The 26,223-nt window shown below is 42.2% G+C and overlaps 1 protein-coding gene across 2 annotated transcripts in view; it reads right to left on the reverse strand.

Moving 5' to 3' along the window:
• GPC5 (glypican 5) overlaps positions 1 to 26,223 on the reverse strand; it is a 955,140-nt gene that overhangs the window by 362,258 nt on the left and 566,659 nt on the right. Inside the window, exon 8 of one of the 2 annotated variants that reach the window (XM_075918825.1) lies at positions 16,991 to 19,199. The exons of the other annotated variant lie outside the window; for it this stretch is intronic. Coding sequence (XP_075774940.1) covers positions 19,198 to 19,199 — 2 coding nt within the window. The 3' untranslated portion in view covers positions 16,991 to 19,197. Of the gene's footprint in view, positions 1 to 16,990; positions 19,200 to 26,223 lie in introns of those variants that run through there. 2 annotated transcript variants of the gene reach the window in all.

Raw genomic sequence — 26,223 nt, forward strand, 5'->3', positions numbered from 1 at the left:
CTGCCAGCTCCCCTGTGCTGTGCACGCTTTTCCCAGGCAAGCCTGCAGGTGGGAGCAGCCCCTTCCTTCCTATATATACCATAAAATCGCGAGTCTAATGGGGGTGCGCATTATAGATAAGAGCTCAGTTTATTCCAGATTTCTGACGTTTAAAAGGTAGGTGTGCATTATACATAGGTGCGCTTTATTCTCGAGATTTTACGGTAATTCAAAGATGTTGAATGATCTTTTCAGTGTTTGATAGCAAGTCAATCCAAATAATAAACATTAGCTTCTCTGAATGTTTTTGCCCACATATTTATATCCTCTAGATGTTTAACTAAAACAAAGCATAACAATTGAACAACTGGCCCAAATAAGTCCAATTAAAGCCAGTCTAATGTGATATGCACTGGCTCCAAACACTATAGTTATTGTTTCTCTACTTCCCTTTTGATGATATGTTGAGGAATGTAGATTTTTATTCAAGTTCAGCTCACAACATAATCTTATATCTCTTTACATAATTCTTATCTTTAAAATTATGTATAGTGCTAAATTCCCCCTAATCTGCATAGCTGCACCGCTTCTCAGTAAGCCTCGTGCAGGGGTTCAGGGCTGATATTCAGCAATATTATTCCGCAAGCCCTGAAACTGCTGCAGCTGGTAGGGTAGTGCCTCTCCCTGCCAGCCCCAGCGCTGAGCTTCTGAGGCCAGGGGAAAAAGCCCCCTTCTTAGGCTGTGTCCAGACTCAGGGGTTTTTTCGAAAAAAGTAGCCTTTTTTCGAAAAAACTTCACCTGCGTCTAGACTGCAGCCGCGTTCTTTCGAAATTAAATCGAAAGAATGCGGCTTTTCTTTCGACGGTGGTAAACCTAATTCCACGAGGAAGAACGCCTTCTTTCGAAAGTGCTCTTTCGAAAGAAGGCGTTCTTGAAAGCAAACAGGCTTTTTAGAAAGAGAGCATCCAGACTCACTGGGTGCTTTCTTTCGAAAAAGCGGCTTGCTTTTTCGAAATTCCGCGTGCAGTCTAGACGTTCTCTTTCGAAAGAGGCTTGCAGTCTAGACATAGCCTTACTGCCCTCAGCGGGGAGCTGTCCAGGTAAGCTCAAGCTGAAATCCCCATTCCTGCCTTGCTCTACTCCCCCAACTAAGCACTCTCCTTCACCCCAAAGACTCATCTACAGCTCCACCCCAAAGTCCACACTCCCACCCCAGAGCCTGTCCCTACTGCATACCAATCCCCAGCCTTGAGCCCCTCCCCAAATCTGAAGACCTCCTCCTGCACCTCCAACTCTTTTTCCCCAGCCCCATCCCAGAGCCCTTGCACTTCAACCCTCTGTCTAAGCCCTGAGTCCCTCAACTCCAGCCCCACTCTAGAGCTTGCACCCTTAGGCAGAATCTTCACAATCCTGCATCCCTATCCTTTGCCCCAGCCCTGAGCCCCTTCCCACACTTAGAGCCTCCACTCCCACCACATGAATTTTGTTATGTGCACCAATGTGAAGGTGATATGTTGCACATTACTTCCACACTGGTGCATGGAAGAAAATTCATTGTGCACCTGGGTGGAAAAAATAGAGGGAATACTGGTATAAAGTGCACAGACCATAACTCACAGTAAAGCTTCTGCTTAAGTCTCTAAAGGATAGACACCTATATATAAAATCATTCAATCATTCTCCTACCTCATTTGGCTCTGCATGAACTTAGCTTTATTAGTCACTGGTATCAAGTGTACAATGCAGTCACGCTGTAAAATGGAAATGGAATATGCTGTAAAATTGCAGTAATGAACAAACACTGTAGTGCTGGTATTTACACATCACTGGTATGTGTGTTTGGGATAGGGGAAGCGTAGGTTACCTAAAACAATCACAGGTGGGCAGTGAATGTGTCTGCATGAGTTTTGTAATATTTAATCAAAACAACTCTAAGGCTTTGTCTACACTGCAGGGTTCTTGCACAAGAAGCTTTTTGAGGAAGAGATCTTCTGCAAAAACTTCTTGAGCAAAAATGCATCACACCTCAAAAGCACATCGCAAAAACAATGTGCTTTTGTGCAAGAGAGCATCCACACTGCAAGGACACTCTTGCGCAAGAAAGTTCTGATGGCCGTTCACAAAATGGCCATCAGAGCACCTGTGCTTTTTCTGATAGGCTCTTTTTGCACAAGAAACCCCTGTTGAGCATCCACACACATCTTTTTGCACAAGAATTCTTGCGCAAAAAGGAGTTATGCCTCATAGAAAGAGGTATACCTACACTGCAAAAAGCCTTCTCTTCTGTCGATTGACTGTAGATTTTCTAGTGCAAAAATGTGCTTGAGGTGTGGACACTCAATGGGTTTTTGTGCAAAAACAGCTGTTTTGCGCAAAAACCCCACAGTGTCGACAAAGCTTCTGTCAACAAAGAGCGTCTAGACTACATCCAGTTCTGTCGACAAAGCAAACCGCTTTGTCGACATGACAGTGTAGACGCAAAGGACAGTGTAGATGCAATAATGCTGTCTGTCGACAAAAGGCATTATTCCTCGTAGAATGAGGTTTCCCGCCGTCGACAAAACTGCTGAGTTCTTTCGACGTTATGTCGATAGAACTCAGCAGCAGTATAGATGCAGGTATAGTTTTGTTGACAAAAATCCACTTCGGTCAACAAACCCTGTAATCTAGATACACCCATAGAGAGCAGCAAGCCAGAATGTCAATGTATAGTGCATGCCCTGACACAGGCTAAGCTGCTGTGTGGCCCTGGCAACTGTTTCCTAAAGGTTCGGTAACGCACTTTTATGTACAGTCGCGCATGGCAAAGCACATTAAGAACTTTTCAGTGCACAGTGGCAGAGCCCACATAATAACTTAGTGCATAGCAGGGTAGTGCACTAAATATTTGTACCCTGGCTTTGTGCATTAGCTGTCCTGTATGCAATCTATTTATCCATCTATCTAACCATCCATGTGTATATGTATATGTCTCCCCAGTATTGTAAGAGTGCTCTACATCACCTGTCTGTATCTTCTTCTGTAACCAGTCTCCCAGATCACCAGCATTGCTTGCTTTGTATCTTGAAACACATAGTCAAAAGATATAACCAAGAACTAGTGAGAGAAATCCTACGTGTAATACCTCACTTTGGCAATGTGTGTCACAGAAAACAGAAAGTTTTGAACATAAGAAAAAGAGAAGCATTCCTAGCATCACTGCTGACAGGACCAGGCAGAGGAAAGAAGAGAAGTGCGATGGGGAACAGAGAGCAGGATGTTAATTCCAATTTTCCCTCTAATGCTGAGCAAGCATCTCTCTGGTCTCTGACCACTCTGAAGAAAGAATATCTAAATTCTCTATCGCAAGCATTCACATTATCACAGAAGACTTAAATGGTGAACTGAACCCCAAATCTGGAACTTGGATTCAGGGCCAATTTTCAAAATGGGGCTCTCCTTTCTGTTCAGACAGATTCCATCAATAGTATCATAGGACAGGTCAACAGCCTGCCTAATTTAAACAAAAAAGAACAAGCAGACAGCATGCCAGCATGCACATGCACACCTTCCCCCTGCAAACAAAGCAAATTTGGCATTGTGCAAATTGTCTAATGTTATATCTCCTGGCGTTGAATGTATCTCTTTAAAACCAGTAACTATTGATGGAGCCAATAACTGCTCTAATAACAAAAGTTATAATAGGCTTAACAGAAATAGAGCTGAGGAAAAGAAATCACAACATGAGGGAGTTAACTTGGATTAGAGAAGCACTGCAAAAAAAAACCACACTTAACACACCAAAAGAGTATGGCAGCATGTGGCCTGCGGCCTGTTTGTTTGCAGCCTACGGTGCGGTTTCGGTTTACACGGGGCTCAACATGTGGCCTTCAGGTGGGATCCTTTGAATATATCCTCCATTGGGAACACGCTCTACAACAGCGAGGTGTTGCCCAGGTGTGGTGAGCAATGAAAGATGAAAGCAGATGGGCTGGCTGGAACAGATGGATACAGAGTGTTGGCATTTCTAGCCCATAGGGAGGAGGTGCCGGGAGCACCGGGGCATTGTGGGAAGTGCTTTGTATTCATGCCCATCAGAGTAAATGAAGCTATTTGCATATATTTGCATATATATTTGCATGTGTATGCAACCACTCTTAAGTTGCAGCCCTCGGCATGTGCTATGCATATTATTGTGGCTCCTGGGGCTTCCAAAGTTGAGTAGCCCTGTTTCAGATGGAGCTGTGTGCCACACTGTGCCCTGAGTCCTGGCTGCCAACATGCCCCCTTCCACATCACAGGTCCCAACTACCAGCCCCTGGGGTCTACTCCTGGCCCCACCGCTGCCCCCAGCTGACGAGGGAAGGCAGACAGCAGTAAAGGGACTGACTTTCAGCACCCTCAATACGGAAACTGTTCCCACATCACTTATTTTAATAATTCTTAAGTGCATCATGAGGGTAGCAGTAAAACTAGTCCCCATTATTAGCCTTTATCTGGAGCACAAGATGAAAAAAACACTAACGTGCAAAGAAATCACTATGAGTAAAAATAAAGATGACGACGCAGCAGTCAACTTGGGATGAAATGTCACTTAAAATAATGTTAAAACCTCTCATGCTGATTGTCTTCAAAATTATTACATCAATTTCTTTAGCATAGTCAAAGAATTAAGTGTGGAATGTTATTCACAGATACTGTAGAGAGGTAAGAACTACAAAGGTACAGAATGTGTTATGCTGACCAAGGTTTGTCTCCTAAAACAACACAATGTACAACATATTCATGGCCAAAACATACAGGCATGTCAAAGATTAGGAAAAATAATTATCAGAAAACAATAGAAAGGAAGGTTGTAGCTTAAGCAAAGTAGTTACTTCAATCTGCAAATACATAAAATTTTTAGCCTTGGTCTAAAGTCCTTGGTCTACTACCTTTATCAGATTTCTTTATCAGGCATTAATTTAGAGGGTTTTCATCATAAATAACATTATAATGAAACTGTTCACACTGTGGTAGTTAAGATTGTGTCAGCATTTCTATTATAACCCCTATTTTCAAGGGTTTAATAACTCAGTGGTAAACATGGGCTCTGGGCTGAAACTCAGCATGCAAAGCCTAGACATGTAAGTACTTAAACAAATATGAAAGAAAAATCTGTTTGTTCAGCTTTAAATTTTGAATAAAAAAGGGAAAATAAGCTTTGTGGTTTAAAAGATATTTTGTTCTCTTTTTACTAGCAAATGTCTTTGGTCTGGGGTTTTGTCTTTTTTTCTTTCATGCTTTAAACTAAGGTATATTTTCAAGATTTTTAAGATTGACTAATGAGATTTAGGGAAACAAAAAAAGCAACCACAGCTTCCTCCAGTTATCCAGAATAGTATGGTTAAAAAACAAATCAGTTTTTTGGATAGTGTGGTTAAAAACATAGTTTTCTGCATGCCTGTTAATTTAGGTAAGTAAATACTTTGCAGTTACTGAAGCCTGTTCACCACATGCACAAAGGTCACGTGGTCAAGGTTGACTGTAACAGCTCTGAAGTTGATTTATCCATGAAATAGATGGAGATGTGATGCTTTATAGAACAAATATGATAATAACACTGTTTCACATATCAAAATACAGATCAGCACTCAACAGAAACTCTCTCCATCGGAGACAGACACAATCTGAGTCCTAAGCATCATAGAGCAGACTGGCTACGTCTACACTGGCCCCTTTTCCGGAAGGGGCATGTAAATTTCACTAGTCGTCGTAGGGAAATCCGCGGGGGATTTAAATATCCCCCGCGGCATTTAAATAAAAATGTCCGCCGCTTTTTTCCGGCTTTTAAAAAAGCCGGAAAAGAGCGTCTAGACTGGCCCCGATCCTCCGGAAAAAGTGCCCTTTTCCGGAGGCTCTTATTCTTACTTTCAAGTAAGTCTTGAAAGTAAGAATAAGAGCCTCCGGAAAAGGGCACTTTTTCCGGAGGATCGGGGCCAGTCTAGACGCTCTTTTCCGGCTTTTTTAAAAGCCGGAAAAAAGCGGCGGACATTTTTATTTAAATGCCGCGGGGGATATTTAAATCCCCCGCGGATTTCCCTACGACGACTAGTGAAATTTACATGCCCCTTCCGGAAAAGGGGCCAGTGTAGACGTAGCCACTGTGAATACGTGAGGTTAGGGACTCTCTAGCAGGGTGATGATAACGAGTGTGGGAATTGAGACAAGGAGACCATTCCCTCCAACTAACACACCTATATGTAGTGAAGTATGGCTGCGTAAGCTAACATGTGCAGGCCCAAATTAAGATAAGGCATGTCTGAGCAAGTAATCACTGAAATAACTATTGTGGATTTCTTTATAGTAAACACGGTAGGCAGAAACACCCTGAACTGATAAGCTTGCCTTACACAATCTGCAAAGTGATTGCACCTTACATGTAAGATATGTAGATGATAGTAGCTTGCAAAAATGCATATAACCTATATGATATGTGACATGAAAAGTAACAGTGCATCACCCTCTACCTAAACTTCCTGCATCTGGGCCCTGTCTATGTAGGCAAAAGAGCTGTTACATCTTGTCTTATAAATATTTCTGAAAGTTTGTTTGTTTGTCCTGAAAGATCACCAAAACGGTAAGAGCTAGAAACACCAAATTTCGCACAGATACTACTGATTTCCTAATTTAAACAAACTGGACTGGTTATATCTCAAAATTGGTTCCCCTGGTTTCTCCAGAGCCCCAATTGAGCCCACTGATAATTCCAAAAGATCTCAGAAACGGTAAGAGCTAAACCCACCAAATTTTGCATGGATACTACTGATTTCCTAACTTAAATCACTGGATTGGTTTACATCTCTAAATCAGTTTCTCCAGAGCCCCAATTGGGCCCATGGATAAAAAGCTTTTAGTAGCGCCTGATCATAGGCATTTGCTGGATTCTTCTGTTAAGCGTGTCACATAAACTGCACCTACGAGATCCTAAAGGATAAAGCATGTGGGCACCTGCAGCACCATCAAGGGAAAGCCCATGCAGGAGAGGCTGCAGTGGGGCAGATAATTAGTAGCCTCCCCTCTACTAGGGCACCAGCAGATCTCCAGGACAGACCCAAATGTGGATGGTGCTGGCTGGGGTCTAGCCTTGCTAATTGTGGCTGGGAGAAGCCTCCAGCTATCACAGCCTCTCAGCATCTTCATGCAGCTGGGCTCCGACTGAACACCTTCTGGAAATTAAAGTTGCTTCCCTCCCCCCACACCCAAAGGAGCCATCCCACCACTCGCCCTCCTTTGAGCTGCATGTGTTCTCCTGGCAGGACTGTGTGCATTATCACACTCATTCATGCTGCACAATTCAACGAGACATTTTTAAAACAGTGAGAGTTGTGAAAAAAACTGGGAAGGTACAGCAACAGCTTACAGATCAGGTGACAAGTCTACAAAACCAACTATGGAGATGCCAACATGATGGGAGGCAGGATTCTGGAGAGATTTTCCAGTTCACAGAATAGCTATGGGATGTAACTATGCACAAGGGACTGTTCAGGCTCATATGCTCTTATCTGGTTATCAGAATGCTAAAATGAGTTACCCACAGTCTAAGATGAGAAATGTTTAATCAGAATTGGGGGTTGTGTCTCAGGCTTCTATTGTTGATAAGGTGGAAGGAAGTGGGAGGATGTGAGAGGGCGTCTGCCACTCACTGGCTCTTTAAGGGTTAAAACCTAGCCCGGAAGGACTAAGAGAGTAGAGTCCATAGGTGAGGCAGAGACAGCCAATTAGGTTCCAGCTGGGGCTGTATAAATAAAGGCTCCTGGAGGAAGGAGAAAGACACACTCTTGCTCTAACTGGGGAGAAGGAAGAACTTGGCTGCCAGAGAAACTAGAGGCTTTCTGAGACAGAGACGTGCTGGGAAAAGGCAGGCAGAGCTGGGGCAGGCTGCAGGGCTGAAGCAAGGTCTTAGTGTTTTAGGCTGCAGGGAGACAGCCAGCATAGGCAAAGGCAGCAAGTCCACAACCCTTTGCCAATAATGAGTGGCCATTTCAGACTGCAGTTTGCCGCTGAGGTGAGAGGCTAGATGATAACTGGCAGTGGGGCACTGAGGCAAGGTGGGTAAATGGGAATTGGGGGTTCCCTGGGAGTGAAGGACCCCAAAGTGCAGGGGCACTGACCTAGGACATTTTGAGGAGGAAGGGCACTGTGGCCAGGAAGGGACATGGAGTTGAACCAGCAGAAGACTGGCTACAGAGGCCGGGACACTTACCAGCAGAGGGCACTCTGCGGGAGGAGTGCTGATTCCCAGAGTGACTGGCAGGAGGTGCTGTGGGGGTGAGTGTGCGCCCTGTGACAGAGGACAACAAAAGGATTATTTTTGAGACCTGTTCCCTTGGTAGCTTGGAGCTTCGGGTATGTCTACACTAGCGGGGTAATGTAGGCATACCGCACTTGCAAATGAAGCCCGGGATTTGAATTTCCCGGGCTTCATTTGCATAAGCGGGGAGCCGCCATTTTTAAAACCCAGCTGGTTCGACCCCGTGCAGCGCGGCTACACGGGGCACGAACTAGGTAGTTCGAACTAGGCTTCCTAGTTCGAACTACCGTTACTCCTCGTGAAATGTTCAAACTAGGAGGGTAGTGTAGACATACCCATCATGTTGTTAAATACTGGGGATGCCCATCTGGAGATGATTGGAACATGTTTACCCAGTGGCTGTTGAAGGGATTACTGTAAAACAGGGGTGGCCAACCTAAACCTGAGAAGGATCCAGAATTGATCAATGCACATTGCCAAAGATCAACAGTTCTATGTCACCAGCCCTGATCATCTCCCCACCACACCTTTCAGCACATCCCACCCACTGGCAGCCCCACCACTCAGTGCCTCCTTCTCCTTTTCCTTCTGCCCACTGTGATCAACTCTTTCTCAGTGGGAGATGCTGGTGGTGGAAGCCTGGGTGTGAGAGGCTCAGTGGAGAGAGTGGGAAGTGGCAGGATCCTAGGGGGAAAGAGTGGAGGGGGACAGTGCCTAAGGCAGAGCAGGGGGGTTGAACAAAGAGCACCCTTTGGCCCACTGGAACCTTGGCACCTGTAGCTCCAGTCCTGGATTTGATACCAATGTAAGGAGCCGCATGTGACTCTAGAGGTTGGCCACCCCTGCAGTGCAAAAGATGAGCTAGCTGCAAGATTAGCATAAAATACTGCAGCGAGCCTTGGGTAGTGTGCCACCTGCCTTACTGATTCAGATTTAGCAGCAAACTGGGGAGAAATGTTATATGATTAAGAACAGCTCAGGCTTACACGTTTGCCTTAAAGCACTTCTAGAAGAAGATTCAAGTGAAATGGCAGATCAGCTTGTTTGGATGTGAGAGCAAAATGTGTTCAACAGACTAACAAGGGAACACCTACTTGATATCAATTGTTACTAGTTATACTGCCTTCCACATGTAAGGAATATATTGTACTAATTGCCCCTAGTCCTGATGTGTTCAGAACAAAGCACTGGTAAGGGTGCCAGCCCGGTGCCAGCTTATGCCAATGTCTCAGAATGCTGACAAATGTGGAGCTGAAAACCAGTCTGGCTTACATCTGGGTTAGTATTATTAAAATAAATACTAGTTATAGGAATGTGTTTAATGTGCATACTTTATGCAATTCTCTTAGAATTCTGCACATATTAATTCTACTTATAATATCTGTGTCCCATGCTAGAAAGTAATTTTATAATATTTGCTCTGTAACTCTAAAAATAATTGCTAAAACTGCAAATCCCCCACAGTCAGGGGAGATGCATTACAACAAGACCTCACTCATAGGAAAGAAGGTCTCCCTAAGGAAAGAAGGTCTACAGTCAGGCTACGTCTAGGCTACAAGCCTCTTTCAAAAAAGAGCGTCTAGACTACAACCAGTACTTTCGAAAAAGCAATCCCCTTTTTCAAAAAAGAGCACCCAGGCAGTCTGGATGCTCTCTTTTGAAAAAGCACAGTTTGCATTACATAGCGCCTTTTTTCGAAAGAGCACGTTTGAAAAAAGGAATTATTCCTCGTAAAACGAGGTTTTCCGCAGTCGAAAAAACTGCCGCATTCTTTTGATTTACTTTAGAAAGAATTTGGCAGCAGTCTAGGTGCAGGGAAAGCTTTTCCAAAAAAAGGCCACTTTTTTCGAAAAAACCCTGTAGTCTAGACACACCCTCAGGCTACATCTACACTACAAGTTTTTTCAACAGAAAATATGCTAATGAGGGACTCATTAGCATGAGTTGCAACATCATTAGCATATTTACTGCTGTTTCTTTTTGCGCAGGGGATTTTTGCACAAAAAGAAGCAGTGTCAACGGGGTTTTTTTGTGTAACCCCCCCCATTTTGCGCAAGATCCTTATGCCTCTCTGGGACTGCCAGTTCTGCCTACTTGTTTTTCCCTTTGATATTTTCATAACTTCTGCTCCTTGTTTCCCGCCTCCCCCTCTTTTTTTCTTCCTTCCCGCATCTCACTTCTCCCCTATTTATTATGTGTCTGCACATCCTAAACTCAAAACTCCAGTCATCTGAAGAAGTGGGCTGTACCCACGAAAGCTCATCATACCATCCACATGTTTTGTTAGTCTATAAAGTGCTACCAGACCATTTGTTGGGTTTTTTTTGTAATTTATCCTGCACAGACTAACACGGTTACCTCCTGAAACTTTTGAATATTATTGTAATTTTTTGGAGTAAAACCACCATCTATCACAATTTCAGCTTGCTTGGATGGCAAGATAGACTGGATGTTCAAGGAGACTCTATGACCCCATGATAAGACTGCTTTCAGAGTACATCCTTGTTACGGGATTAGTGAAATTTACTTGGAGAACATACAGTCATTTGTGAGAATGTTTACCCTGCCTCTTGATAGTCTGCCGTAAGGCTGGTATTCAGAGCCATGAGCCATTCCAGTCAGCATAACAGGGGATAACTATGAAAACTGTATTAATAGAAGCCACATTTTTTAGACTCTTGCCCAGGTAATCTTCAGGGAGAAGAGGGATCTGGAGCATAGAACAAAGACTTGAAAGGTACAGATTAGATCAGGAAAAAAAGAAAAAAAAAAGACCTGGGTATCCTTTTGACAACTCAGGGAAGAGAAGGAGAAATTGGAGAAAGATAAGAAAAGTTTAAGTGTTTGGAAGAAGGTTCAGCCCATGAGGGAAGCACTCCCACTAGGGTTGAAAGACCTCTTTGTAGTGTCCATCTCACAGGAAAATCGGGGCTATCCCATGGTAAAAATACTGTAGTGGTGTTGGCAGGGGAAGGGTTAGTGTAGAACATCAGTCACAATGGAGAGGAATAGTTTCTGATGGCCACTCCAGGCCCCGTGGCAGCTGCCTCAACCATCCTATGGATGAGCTCCATAAGGCTCAAGACAGCCAACAAGATTACCTGGGAGGCCTAGCAGCAGGGATAAGGCTCCCCCTTACTCACCATGGCAGGGGTAACTTGGCAGCCTGCTTCCCTTCCCACTCTATCTCCCAGTGCAACACGCTCTACTTCACCACAGCTGCTGTGAAAGAATTGTGTTGCCTGCATATTGGTCAAGCATTGAATAAAATATCTGGTAGGCGGACAAAGTATTCAACTCCAGTCACCATAGCTCTCTGAAAGTACTTCTGGAGGGCCAAGTATCAGTTAGACAGGTAAGCAATGAATTCAGAAATGGACTCTGGTATTGCAGGGAGAAAATGTAGAGGCAGAACATCTAAAAGAGCCAAAGGAATGAGTGGCAGGATTCTGCGTTCATGAAATGCCCTGTGAATGTGAAATTAGCTCAGCTAGCACTCAACAACCAATTTTTAAAGAATTAAATGCTAACAAGGTTAGCAAGGAGAAAGATATATGGTATATGGATAAAAGTAGCCGAGGGCTGAAGGAGGGACGATTTAGCAGCAGTGAAGTTAAAGGACTGAGTGATTGTAAATACTTTGCAGTATAACTGTGGGAATAAGTCAACTCAGTGTGCAGAACTAACAGCAGTTATCAGTGTACTGATGGAAGAAAAAGGATCCAGCTCTAAGATCACCATCATCTTTTATTTGAATTGGGTGTTCCAGGGCTGTGCTGATTCTGGTCTGGTGGGCTTAGAATATATGTGGATGGAGGAGAAACAAAGTTCTGTATTATGTAGCTAATGCTGGATGACATGGTAAAAATCTAAGCACACAGAAAAATCTGTCAGTAAAAGGAAATTAGGCAGCAGATTTGGCAGCCAAAGATGTCATGGTAACCTGTCTGCCCTTGCCATGGGAAACTGCTGTAGACCATGCAGTTCTCTTAGAATACTACACATATTAATCCTACTTATAATATCTGTGTCCCCTAATGAATATGCAAACATGCAACTAAAATGTTACTGGTCCACCAAAAGTTTGTCAATGGGTTTGCTAATCTGCAGTATATAAAAGGTTGAGAACCACTCACTATGGAAGTATGATGAGTGCACAAGGGAGAGGCTGGGCCAACACAGCACTCCTGCTTCATGCTTACTTGGGGAACTGTCATGGCTCCTTCCCTACTCTAGCACGATAAATACAGAAGTGGGGGCCAGCAAAAGTATCCCAAAACCTTATCTACTAGGCTTTGGTATAAAACTTCCACCTAAAATCTTAACAACCTAGATTTTGGGATTAAAAACACCGCCGCCACCACCTAAATATTAATAAAGCAACAAGGGAGAGACTACTTGGGAAATCTCATCCCTAAAGTACAAACCAGGACACAAAAATTAACCAATACCAGGTTAATAAAAAGGAAAGAGAAAGAATTGTTATTATCAGCACAATATTCCTGTTGCAAGCATAATGACTAGATGGAACAGTAACAAAATAATATACTCATGGAGAGAAATTTACAATATGCCAGGAACTTAGTTACAAAGGAGAGCAAAACTCATTTTTTAATGCACAGACCAAATCACATTTCTCAAACCATTAAAAAATAACCTAATGGATTTATCTAAACTTTATCCTACTTACAGACTGTGAAGAGTATTTTCTTAGAGGGAGACATCTTGTCCCCTTCAATAGCTAGAGAGAAACTGCCCCAGAGACAAAGGAAGGAAAAAACCCAAAAATTCCCTTGTCCCAGTTTGAAATTCCTACCTACATTTCTATTGGCTGCCTGGGGTCCAGGAAGGCAATAGTGTAGGGGTCTGGCCACAAGATTGGCCAGAGAGTCCTTTGAACATGTTTTTCCCCTTCATCCTTATAGGCTTAAAAAAAAAGTTGCACTGAACAGTGTCTTCTTTGTTTTGTCTTCTCACTATCTGTATAAAAATACTTTCAAAAATCACATCATTTATAATCTCTAACATATTAATTCAAAAAAATATATAATATAAAAAATACTAATGAACAGATAACAGAGATTACAAAGAATGTGACCATGAAAGTATTTTTACAGAGCAAGTGAGAAGCCCAAATAAAGAAGACACTGTTCAGTGCAGTTATTTTTAAGCTGCAAGAATGAAGGGGAAAAAACATGTTCAAAGGACAATGTTTGCTCTGGCCAGACCCCTACCACTATTGCCTTCCCGAACCCCTATTAATTCTTACATATTCCAACATTTACTCCGCAGAATAGACTTTGATCTATGTTGTCTGCCTTGTGCATTAACAGCCTGCACTACAAGGGAATTTGGAGTTGGGTGTGAAAACAGAAACCCAGATTCCCTGGCAAGGAACTTTTTTTTTAATCTGTCCCCAAGCAGGGAGGTTAGTGTTATACCTGAGGTTTGCCAAATAGTCTTAGCAGGTCCCATAAGAGCTTCATGAACTAGAATGATGATCCTTATAGATGCTGAAGTGTGCAAAATAGCTAGGAGTTTATAGTGAGACTCTTGAGTATCTTTTAAGGGAATCTGAAGTATGACTGCAATTTGCTACATCAGTTCTTAAACTTGCTTGAAGTCATTCAACATAGGTGGCAGAGGCATCCTACTATCATCAGGTTATGAGGAGGAAATATTAAGAAGAGGAGCCATCTCCTTATCTGCCTTGTTTCCTGTGCCCTCTGGCACAAGCAATGGTACAAAAGGTGGGACCGACTCCACTCTCTCCTGTGATGTGACAGCTCTAGTGTAAAATGCTGATGATAGAATTCTCACAGTCCCATCAAGGCAACTGAGAGGTGCCAAATGGTATCTATCTGTGTTACTGTGAGAAGGATATCAATTGATGTCTAACTTCCTGAATTAAATCCTGTATTACAGCTGCCAAGCAGGGAGAGAAATATGTCTAGAACAGAATCCTACACCGATATTTGAAAGTCCACAGACCCCAAAGGAAGGGACAGCTGTTCGTTTTGCAAAGTAGATGAGGGAAAGTATGGTACTGAAGATGATGGAAGAATCTTGATGCTGACAACCCCCTCCCACCTACCCACACACACACATATATCAACAGAGAAGACTATGGCTCTGAAGATATTAGCAGATCTTTTGAGGTAAGCAAGAAACTGTGGAGGATGGCTGCAGTATCACCACAACTAGTACCAAACGTTTGGCATGGGAATGACTTAACTCCAAATCCATCAGCATCACCAGTAACCAAGGAGACTTTGGTACAATTGACTTTCATTCGCTTAGTACAAAGTGCTGTTCAGGGACGGCACAGAACTCTTTTTAAATGTGTTTCTGTACCTTTGGAGACAGGTTCCCAACTCGGTACTGAATCCATGTTGGACAACTGACAATAAAAGGTAACTACCTACATGCTAACTAATTATACAATGTTAGAGTGAATAAGCACACAGAAGACTGTCATTGTCCAAAGACAGTTGAGAAAGAACTGAGAGCAGCTTTTCTGCACAGCCTCATGTTGCCTCAGCATGGAGCACAAGGTGGTGGGTTGCATGAGAGGGCTGAATGGGCACTGCTCCCAAAAATCAATGATTAAAGGCCAGGCACATCTGAAATAGAGCACCCATTGGGACACTACTCAAAGAAGAATTAAAAATGATCCCTTTATACCAACAAGAAACTTTGTTTTCTGCAGCCACTCTCACATGTTTATATATCAATGACAGCTACTTAAAAGCCATACTGCAGTACTTTCCAAGCAGCAAGAGATTTTACAATCACAATCCAACCCTGTATTTTTCTTCATTATTTTTCTAAGATCATATTTACATTGTACTATGAACTTTCCAGATATTTAAGGAGACACAGTCCTGTCCTAAGACGTTCCCAATTAAAATATATTTTATAATCTTCCCTTTAAAATACTGCAATAAAAATAGCTGCCTAACAGCCACAGAAAAATAAATGGCACAAAACAACATAGAAACAATATTCAGACTGTGAACTAAATCAACAGAAGTTATAGAATACAAAGTTAAAAGGACACAGTCAAGATAAAAGTCAAATATGTAACTAGAATGTCACTTTCTTTGCTAGTAATGTAACATAACATTTTGAAGACTGAGAGAAAAATTACGAATGTAATTTTTACCATTTATGTCAGCAAAGGTCACAATCTCTCTAAAGTACAGCCCCAGTTCCTGCCCTTGATGTTATGCATGACAGTGGACCAAAGAAACTCATCTACTGAAGATATGAGAGGTCTAAATCTGACAATGTTGAGCATTTATTGGGTGGTGTTATATAGGTATGCTCACCATTTATGAATAGACCATTGCATATGAATTTTCAAAAAGGGAAATTAAATTATTTAAAAAAAACAAGTTCTTGATTCACATGGCTCACAGTTGCTTCCATTTATGTTTCCTATTGGAAGCAATAAAGAGTGTGTCTTTAGTCTACATGCTTTTATGGACAAGCAAAGAGAACACTGTATCCAAACTCATTAGGGAACAAGTCATGCAACTATTGAATCTTCAGCATCAAGGGTAAGGGATTCACAGAATCAGGGCCTGAACAAAACTGCAATTGTATATTTTGGAGACTGTCCATAACTGGCCAAGAAATGGTTAAAAGAATCTTATATAAGACCACATATCCCAGAAACAAGAAAAACAATCTTTTTTTTTTGTATATGAAACGCAGCCTTAAAATAAGAAGCTATTTTATTGAGTACTACAGCCTCTTCCCGACTTACAAAGCGGTTACGGACCAAGCAATTGGTCGTAACTCAGTATGTTCATAAGTCGGACCCCATAGAGTTACATGTGACTGCGCTGTTCATAAGTGTGGATTGTCTTCGTAACTCGGGGTCCGCCATTTACGACAGCTTCGGTCGTAACTGCAAACAGTCGTAAGTCGACCGTTTGCAACTCGGGGACTGGCTGTACAGGCAGTCCCCGGGTTACGTACAAGATAGGGACTGTAGGTTTGTTCTTAAGTTGAATCTGTATGTAAGTCAGAACTGGTGTCCAGATTCAGCCACTGATGAAACTGACCGCCAGTTCTGACTTACATACAGATTCAACTTAAGAACCCCAAGCGTCCCCAAGTCAGCTGCTGCTGAAACTGATCAGCGGCTGATTCCAGGAAGCCTGGGGCAGAGCAACTCTGCCTCGGGCTTCCTGTAGTCAGCGCTGGTCAGTTTCAGCAGCGGCTGACTTGGGGACGCCTGGGACAGAGCAGCTGGGGTGCTGCTGGGTTGCTCCAGTAGCACTGCTCCTCGCTCGGTGCTACTGGACCAACCCAGCAGCACCCCAGCTGCTCTGCCCCAGGCGTCCTGATTCAGCCACTGCTGAAACTGACCAGCAGCGGCTGAATCAGGACCTGGGGCAGAGCAGCTGGGGTGCTGCCAGGTTGGGCCAGTAGTGCCCAGAGCGGCGCTGCAGGACCAATCGGCAGTGCCCCAGCTGCTCTGCCCCAGGGTCCACAACAAAAGCCTGGTCTGCTGGGGGGGGCACACTAGCTGTGCCCCCCTCCCCCAGCAGACCAGGGACACGGGGAGCAGAGCTGCTGCAGCTTCAGTCCCTGTCTCCAGCAGACCAGGGGCACCGGGAGCAGCTTACAAACGGGGCTTTCTCGCCCCGGAGCTTGCGGGTAGCAATCCACCACCTCGACCTCCCGGGCGAGAAAGCCCCGTTTGTAAGTGCGGATCCGACGTAAGTCGGATCCGCGTAAGTCGGGGACTGCCTGTACTTATAATTAAAAGTAGTATCCCTAAGTAGACTCTCTGAATTCCATTATAACAACCAACTAGTATGTACCATTCCTCAAATATCACTAGCCAACACATTGGCCAGTGTTCTGTTTCTGGTTATTTGGCAACAATGTGATCTAACCAACTGGTGTCTGCATTTATTCATCCATGTTAGTGTCATTGTGTTCTGTCCTATTGCTACCTCTGATGGAAAAAGCTATTCAACAGACAAGTTTAGCAGAGTAACTTCATGACAGGAAACCTCTAAAGCTCTAAAATATAAAGTATAATTTCCCCTTAATATTGTTGCTATTTTGTCACAATAAGGAGGAAGAATCAGGTGATCTTTGTTCCTTAATGCAAGAAGGACAGTATGTGGCTTCTGTGTTCTGGAATGACAAACTTTTGGAATGGTATTTTATCAGATAGCATTGTACAATGATGTGCTGTCAGAATTTTAATAAAATTCCCATTCTATCTTTGATGCACAATATATTCCTAAAAATGAAGACATCCATCATCCAAAACCCACAATAAGAAAACAGTTCTCCAATTCCATACACTTCTTTCCCCAAATTCAACAATTATACACATTTCTCATCCCAAAATTTATTATTGCTTCCATTCCCGACCTAGTCAATCTACTATACTCCTTCCTTGTAAGCACCTCATGAAGGCTATTATTTAGGATGGCAGGTATGATTGTCCTGCAGTCACTGGCTGTGTGATAGTTGGTTGGGTGGAAAATAGTTCCCTTCTAGTAATAGACTGAGTGTTTAGATGCAGACTGGGTTCCTTTTGGTTGATGATATGAGTGGATTTCTCCTGACTGTTGGCAGTTTGCTAAGCCATTATGGGACTGGGTAAAAGGTACTCCCCTAGCAGGCATGAATGGTTGGGATGGTTTCCTTGGCATCATGGCAGAGGCCAGGAGAAAATAAGGCTTACTTTACCTGGTTCTTCTATCCAGAGGCTAATGATGGGCAGGTAGGCTTTAGGAGATAGAGAGTTGGTTGCCAGACTTCAACTCAGTGCATCAGAGCCAGTCTCCAAGCAACCTAATGATTGCAGCTGGCCTGTAGTAGGCTAGCTGATTGGCTATGCCTACTGATTGGTTGGAAGAATCAGTCGACTGGCTCTTAAGCCCAATGGCAGTTCAGCGACTGCTGAAAGCATCCACTTGTCTTGTCTTGTCTTGCACCAGGTAACTCAGTTCTGACTCTTGACTCTGACTCCAGATCTGACATCCACCTTCTTATTCCTGACTATCACCTGATACTCTAGCCACTGGGCAGAACTATTCAAGTCCCAGTCACTGACAAGTATCACTTTCCAGTGATTTACACTGAATTATGTTTTTAAGATACAAGAAAAAAGCTGGAAACTTACTTAGTACTCACCCTCCTCACAAAACAGAACATAACCAGAAAATGAAATCCTTCTCCATGGAACTCCGTTTGATTCTGCTGACATGATCTCCCTTCAGTGCTGATTTTGAGATGAAGTTGCTCCAGCTACTCCCATATGTCAACCTTTATATTTCTCTAAGGAAAAGTCTGATAAAATTTAGGAGGCTCTACACTACAGAAAGTTGATAGTTTTAAATGAATTACTGCAATATAACAGGTGGTCTGATGGTACTGCTGTGAGTGTCAAATCAGGGCGAATTCTTCAGAACCAGGGCTAGTTGCAGCCCAAGACTGGGGTCCTTCCCTATAAGGTGCTAAACCAGTCACACAGAGCACTTCAGCTGCCATTCAGGCCAGCAAGAAGTCTCACAAGCAAATTCCCTTAGACACACCAACTTTATCTGTACCATAACCAGCATTGCTCCTTACACAGTGGTTATAAAAACCAAGCTCACCAACTCTGAACAGGTTCTCCCGGTCCCAAAGGGTGAGCCACAGTCCCTCAATTTGTACCTCAGACCTTACCCAAAAGAGCATGCTGTGCCAATCCTTTAGAAACTAAAATCTAAAGGTTTATTGATAAAAGAAAGAAAAGGTAGAGAGTGAGCTAGTTAAATAACATACATTACATATATCTATTGCCAAGTTCTTGATGCAGGCTCTTAGCAGAGATGTAACAAACTGCCAGCTTGAAAGTCTCTGGTGTACATCCTATGCTAGGTTGGGTCTACAAATCCTTCTTGGCCCTCTGTCCTTGGCAAAGATGCTTCTGGAGAGTAAGGCAAAAGCAATGAAAAGATGGAGGCACCCTCAGAATACTTTTATAACCTTACCCATGTAGAGGGAAACCCATTCTTCTCCTGTGTGCTGATGTCTCCCAAAATGGGCTGATCACATGACCCACAAACCACTTGATGACTTTTTTAGGCAAGGAACCATGGAATCCCCAGGTGTATCCTTCTCAGGCAAGGGGCTATTGTTTGCTCCTCAGGTATAAATGGGCAACCCTTTAGAGCCATTGTCCATGCAGTATTGAACAACCCTCCCAGTAGAAAACATTTAAAATATAAATACAAAGCCCATATTCATAACTTTACACACACAGATTGTACGTGAGTAGGTTAGGCAGAGTCAACATAGCATAAGCTTTTGTTTGACACCTCATGTGGCCCTCTTTGCACTGAATTTTAGGCAAACACACACTATTGGATGTAACAATGACTTGCCTAACTCACATTAAAACCCAATAATGTGACAATTACACAAAAAAATGATGCTATTAACTCTGTTATTAGAGTTGTTCACCTCTCCATGTAGGGGCATGCATCTTAGCCATCTTGGCTAGTGTTCTGCTTGTTCAGGAAATTTATTATTTGATTTTTAACCCCTACATTACTACTGATATAACATTTCCAATCCGTTTCAGCTGAGTAACAATGGCTGTTGATTTAGTTTTCTGGTCAATAAAATGTTTCCTGTTGTAATTTACTCAGCTACATAGTCAGTGATTAGAGCTGGGCAGAAAAGGTCATTTTATTCCATGGAGAATTTTGATATTTCAAAAATTGGTTTAGTTCTGATATGGAAGCAAACCTTTTGAAATTCTCTGTGAAAGAGATTAGAGCCCCAGGAATGGAAACTTTGGGGTCCCCAGCTCCAAGGCAGTCAACAAAATGTGCTACTTTAGAGACATAATCCTGGAAAGTCTTGGCTCCTCGATTCCAACAGTGTCTGCCTGCCAAACTGCTTTAGAGCCTAGGTCTCTGAGAAGCTCTGACTGCCATAAAACTAGGGCCTCAAAACCTGGATTGCCCAACTTTCAGAGAGATTTTAAAATCTGCCTAGAAGCCAGGATTATAGTTGGTTGGATGTATTACTGGAAGTTTCATTACATGACAATCTTCAATTAAGCATCAAGCTTTAATTTTTAGATGCTCCAGGACAATCCTGGAGTGTTGGCAACCCTAGGCAAGATTCCACTGGCACTCTGTCTGGGTTCCATCATAATACTGTTGAAACAGAAACCATTTCCACAGAAGGCCAACATTCTGATGAAGCGGAAAATTCCAATGAGAAAAAAAAATCCTCACAATTTTTTTTCAGACAGCTCTACTAATGATCTCTTCCTATGTTCCTAAATTGCACTAACTGCTGGTTGTTTATGAGGTTAACATCAAACATTAGAGCAAGAACAACTTCCATGCACTAGTGGCTTAAAGATCAAGTGACTGTATCAGTGCCACTAATATTAAAAGCTAATGGCTATTCATATTTCACTTTTGGACAAAATTATATTTGTTTCCAAGGCTCAGCAAGGAAATATGTCTTACACTAGGAGCTGAGACCAAGTTCTGAGAGGAGAAATTGCAACCTTTTTAGAACACAGAGGGGGAAGAAAGGACTTAAACCCATCTCTTAGGCTACGTCTACACTGCAGAGTTTTTGCGCAAAAACTCATGGAGCATCCACACTACAAGGGCGTTTTTGCACAAGAAGAAGTACAGTAAATGATTAGAAGACAGGGCTTTTTGCGCAAGAATTATTCCTCTTTCTATTAGGAATAAGCCATTTTGCGCAAGAGCTCTTGCGCAAAAAGGCATGTGTAGACGGACAACAGGGGTTTCTTGCGCAAGAAATCCTTATCGGAAAAAGCACAGGTGCTCTGATGGTCAATCTGTTAATAGCAATCAGAGCTTTCTTGCGCAAGAGCGTCTATAGCAGTGTGGACGTTCTCTTGCACGAAAGCACATGGCAGTGTGGATGCGCTCTTACACAATAACTTTTGCAGACGATCTCTTCTACAAAAAATTCTTGCACAAGAAGCCTGCAGTGTAGATGTAACCTTAGAGTAACTATCTAAAACAGGGGTTCTCAAGCTTTTTTTTCCCTGCAGACCTCTTGAAAATTGCAGGGGGTTTGACAGACCACTTAATGCTCTTTCCAAATGTTACTTGTATTGGATAAAAGCATTATACCAAAAAACCTTAATAATAAACAACGTTTTTGTTCTACATGTGAAAGTACACAACTCATATTTTAATATCAGCAGTTTAACCTTTCTAATGTGATGGATGTGCGTGGTTTTGTTAGCAAAATTCAGGGAAGGATAGTGTAATATTTGTCAGCTTTAGCCTCAGGTCAGGTTCAGCAGTCATTCTGCTTCTGTACTTGGACTTGAGGGCAGCAAGTCATGAAAATCCTGTCTCGTACAGGTACATTGTAGCAAATGGCATCAGAAAAAGTACTACTTTGCCTGCAAGTTCTCGGTAGTCTCCAGTTCTTTGAATCCAAAACTCGATTAGGGAATGTCTTTTAAATTCTGACCATAAAGTTTCATCGCAAGAAAGCTCCAGCAAACACTCTTGTGCCTCTTGTGACTCACTGATTTCAATTTTGAAAGGATTACATATTCAGTTGCTTGGTGCAGTGTCTACTTGGAAAGTAATCTTCAAATTGTTGCATCAGAGCAGTAAGATGTTCTTCAATGCCGTTTTTTATTTTTTATCAACAACCAGTTTGTTTTCTGACAGAAAAACGTCCAAATTGGAACATTAGAGGGAACTATTCATGGATCACCTGCATGGAGCTTGTAGACTACGGGTGGTCTGCAGACCAGTTTGAGAATCGCTGGTCTAGAATACATTAATCTTAGCCCCCACTGTGTACTTACAGGGAACTGGCAAGCCTTAGAAATAAAACTACATTAAAGCAATTCCCCCGCATGCATTCTTAAATTCTAAGCTCAGAGTGAAAGCTGACAAACTATAATTGCTAGATATGGAGCACCATTAAAAAAAGTAAGCCATATGGTAAAATGCAGCTTGTTCAGTCTCTTTTCTTCCCTACTTGCTAGTGAGAAGAAGTTATTACATATAGTTTGATAAGCAGGGATTGTAACAGCAGAAAAGGAGATTTCTGCATGGGAAACATACATAAGAAAATGCTGCTAAGCAATGCTAGTTACTAGTATGGAGTTTTCTCACAATACTAGAAGAACGTGGTATATTGTTTTTATAGAAACAGGGCTACACCAGAGGCTAAGTATTGTATATCAAAAAGAGAAAAAAAAATACGGAAACAAATCAAAACCCGCTGAAAAATAAACATGGGGGTTTATTTGTTTTTTCCCATAGTTCAATTAATGTATGTTATTCATAGAATGCCAGTTTCATTTCATTGTGTCTTCTGGGTATCATAAGTCTAAAATATGAGGCAGCTGTTTTCTTTGAGGACCTGTCTTAGACAGTAAATCGCCTGCAGGTAATCTACAGGGCAAATGTGTTATTACCCCTAAGAGGCTGAACACATCCATCTGCATTTGTAGAAATACTGCCTCATTTGTCCTTGTGAAGAAAGAGGAAATGTGCTTCTCATTGGAGTTAGAAATTTCCATTCTTGCACCAAGTGTACACCCCATTGTGGACACTGAATAAAGACTGGCATTGTTAAGACTAGGAAATGGAACACGTGGATTCTGCTTTATTAAACTCTTGTGAAATGTGTCTTTATTGGAACACACTGACTATAAATAATGTTAGAGGGTAGAACTCTGACATGTAACTATAATCACAAAATACCTGTGAGGAAAGTGTGCATTAATTATTGCTTTATACAAAACAAAGAGCTTCAGTATATTATTAAACTTTGTTCAGTATATTGTGACAGGGTCAGGTCAGATGGCTAAAGATGAGTATTCAAAGGGATATATGTGTACGCCCGACATTTACCCTAGTTAAACTGACAGGGGCTGGCCTAGAACGAGTAGGAACTTCCCAGAAGCAGTCTGCACAATGAGGCCAGTTAGAACACTTGGAGCCAATTAGGAATCTGTAAGGGAATCAGGCTAATCAGACAAGCCTCTGAGGCTGAACACTACCAAGGGAATCAAGAATCAGCTGAGACAGGTTTAAAGGTCTCCTCTCTATTAGTTTAGGGGCATGAGAGGATGAAGGAAGGAGCCAAAGTTCTGAGAGTAAGAGGAGTCTGGGTGAGAGCTGGGATCTGCAAGTCAGGCAGAATGTACTGGAGTGGCAGGATAAGCTGCTCAAGTACCAAATAAACGGTACTGGGGGCGGGAGGAGGGTCATTTGGGGAAGTGGTCCAGGAAAGTAGTTGCCAGACAGGGCATAGAACCACCCCCTTCTGTTGCCACTGCCTTAGGATTCCCTGGCCAGAACTCAGAGTGGTGCGCAAGCCCAGGTTCCCCCCCAGTCCTCCCCATACAACTACAGAGTCTGTCCCTGGATAGGGAGACCAGGACTATAGAGAGATTTCACCCCCCCTATTATGGACTAGCCTATGATGAGTATGGCTTAGTAGGCTGTGAACCTTGCCGCTAGTAAAATGACATTGTCTGGTAGGACACAGCAAGCCTCTGAGGCTGAACACTATCCGCCAGAAAGCAGGACCCATGGGCACAGCTAGAGCTCTGCCACAATATTTACACTGCAAGTTTTTCATCACAAATATATGAATAGATGATACTTTCCAGTTTGGCTGGGAAGGAAGAGAAAGCTTTCCTGAACATTTAGCAACTCCCTAGAGGCTCTTCAGATTTTAAGAATAGAACAGTTGGCAAGCATAATTGTTTCAAAAATACAGTAAAATAGGAACATACAGTTACATAATGCAAAAAAGGTATCAGAGCCATTGTATTAAAAAGTTATTTGGGTCTCGGGCCCAAAATCATGAATTCCTTTTAGTGTTAATACCTCTACCAATGGCATGTCTACAGAAAGCCACTGACTTATATGAGTTTTAGATCAGATCTCATGACTATATCCAACTTCATCATCAGAACAGGGACAAAATTGCATCCTTAAGGTCCTCAACCGTCTACCACCCGAGCTAAATTTCCTTTAGTTGTTAGCAGTAAAGGGCCTATGACACCATGCAGAATAGTTCTGAGTCTATCCATTACCAAGCAATGGCATTCATGCATACACACACACACTTTCACTGCAATATATATTTCTCTGATTGTATACATAAACCTGGTCTGTACAGCAGCTAGGTTTGGCTCTTTTATTCTCCATTAATGTGAGAAGTTTCTTTAATATAGTGTTTGCTCAGATCATCTATTCTCTTGATTAAGAGTTAAAAACTTCTGGGTAACATACTCCATTATAACAGCTGCAGCACCTTGTATATGAGGCAGACATGTCCACAATTGTGATCTTAGGGGAAAAGGAAACAAATGCCCATGACTTCATTGCAAGGTTGAAACTAGAACATTCTAGAGTGTATAAGTGGATTGATGCTGACAACCTATTAAAAATGTATGACTGCACCAGGCCCATCTTACTATATCCCTTGCCAAATATTCATTTTCTTTACACTCTCTCTCCCTCCCTCTACCTAGATATTCCAAGTCTGCAAAAGTCAAGTGTGACCTTACGCAGATCAACTCAGGCTTGTACTTCCTCTGATACATATTGTAAAGCGGAAAATAGTGTAGTGTAGATTCATAAAAATGCAGCAGGAAACATTATAATCAAATCACAATAAAACTGCCGCAGGTGACAGAGACAGAAGCCCTGGGAATTTTTTTTATACAAGTACTTGGAAAGAACATGGTTTTTTGCTTCCAGCCAACCTAATTCCTAAAATCTTGATTTTATATTTATATATGCATATAAACATGTTTAATTTTAATATTTTAAGTTAAAAAGACCTACTTCAAGATTTTAGGCACCAAAATCAGACAAATAAGCACAAGCAAATGAATAGCCTCTCTCTGCAGAAAAACAGCCCAATCATAAAATTAAAAGTTTACACTATTCAACTTTCAAGGAAGTATTTAACCTCCTTCGGGCCAGATCCCCCAGTCTGTGTTCTGGGTAGGCACAGAGTAATCATACTAACGTCAGTGGGATTAGTCAGATGAGTAAATCTGCAGCATTGGGCCCTTCCTTGCAGATATTTGTCTAGATTACTTTGTTGTATAATTATTTTTTCTGTTTTTTTTTTTAGTTCTTCCATTTAACAAATCTTTCAGAGGGCATCTAAACAACCTGTAGCTATGTGGCACCTAAGACCCTGAAATATTTTTTCCAAGCACAGAGAAACACTGGACGTATCTGGTCAATAGAAACATCTCCATCGACTTCAATGGACTTCAGATATTTTGGATCTACATGGCCAAATCTTGGAGCACTGACATCGCCAGAAGCTTTGCCACTGACATGTACAAGAACAGTAATCCTGTATGAACCTCAGATGAGGCCAGTATATCAATTACTAAATAAATAATGCTGTCGGCAATCTACTTGGCAGTATTTGTTTATTACCTTATGACCATAGCTGTAATTAAAGACTTCAGTACAACTTTCAAAAGTGCCTAAAAGTTATGTTTTTAAAAGTATTTAGCCACTGCCGTGTCTAAACGCCTAAATTGCTTTTAAAGATGAGGTAGGTGTTGCAGTCACCAAATAGCTTTAAAAGACTGGATGTAAATGATTTCTGAGCATAAGTCCCATTGAAAGTTGATAGGGCTTGAATTCCTAGGGAAGTTTAGTATACTTTTGACAATTTTTCCTGTCAATCTCAACTCCAGGGTAAAGCCTATTTTGTGAGACATTTAGAATAGAGACCAAAGAAATCCCCCACTTGTGTGAGCAACAGACCCAGGTGTCTTAACGCTGATTCAGCAATGTCATCTAATCATTCATTTAAACAAAACAAAAAGAAAATTACCCTGTAATCTCCAGGTTGTACACTCCAAAATACAGAATTGTATGAATTAGCTATTATGGTCAGCTTTGTCGTCCTCCACCATCCATTCCTTCCCTATT

Source organism: Pelodiscus sinensis, chromosome 1 (assembly GCF_049634645.1).
Source record: "Pelodiscus sinensis isolate JC-2024 chromosome 1, ASM4963464v1, whole genome shotgun sequence".
In the NCBI taxonomy this organism is placed as follows: Eukaryota; Metazoa; Chordata; order Testudines; family Trionychidae; genus Pelodiscus; species Pelodiscus sinensis.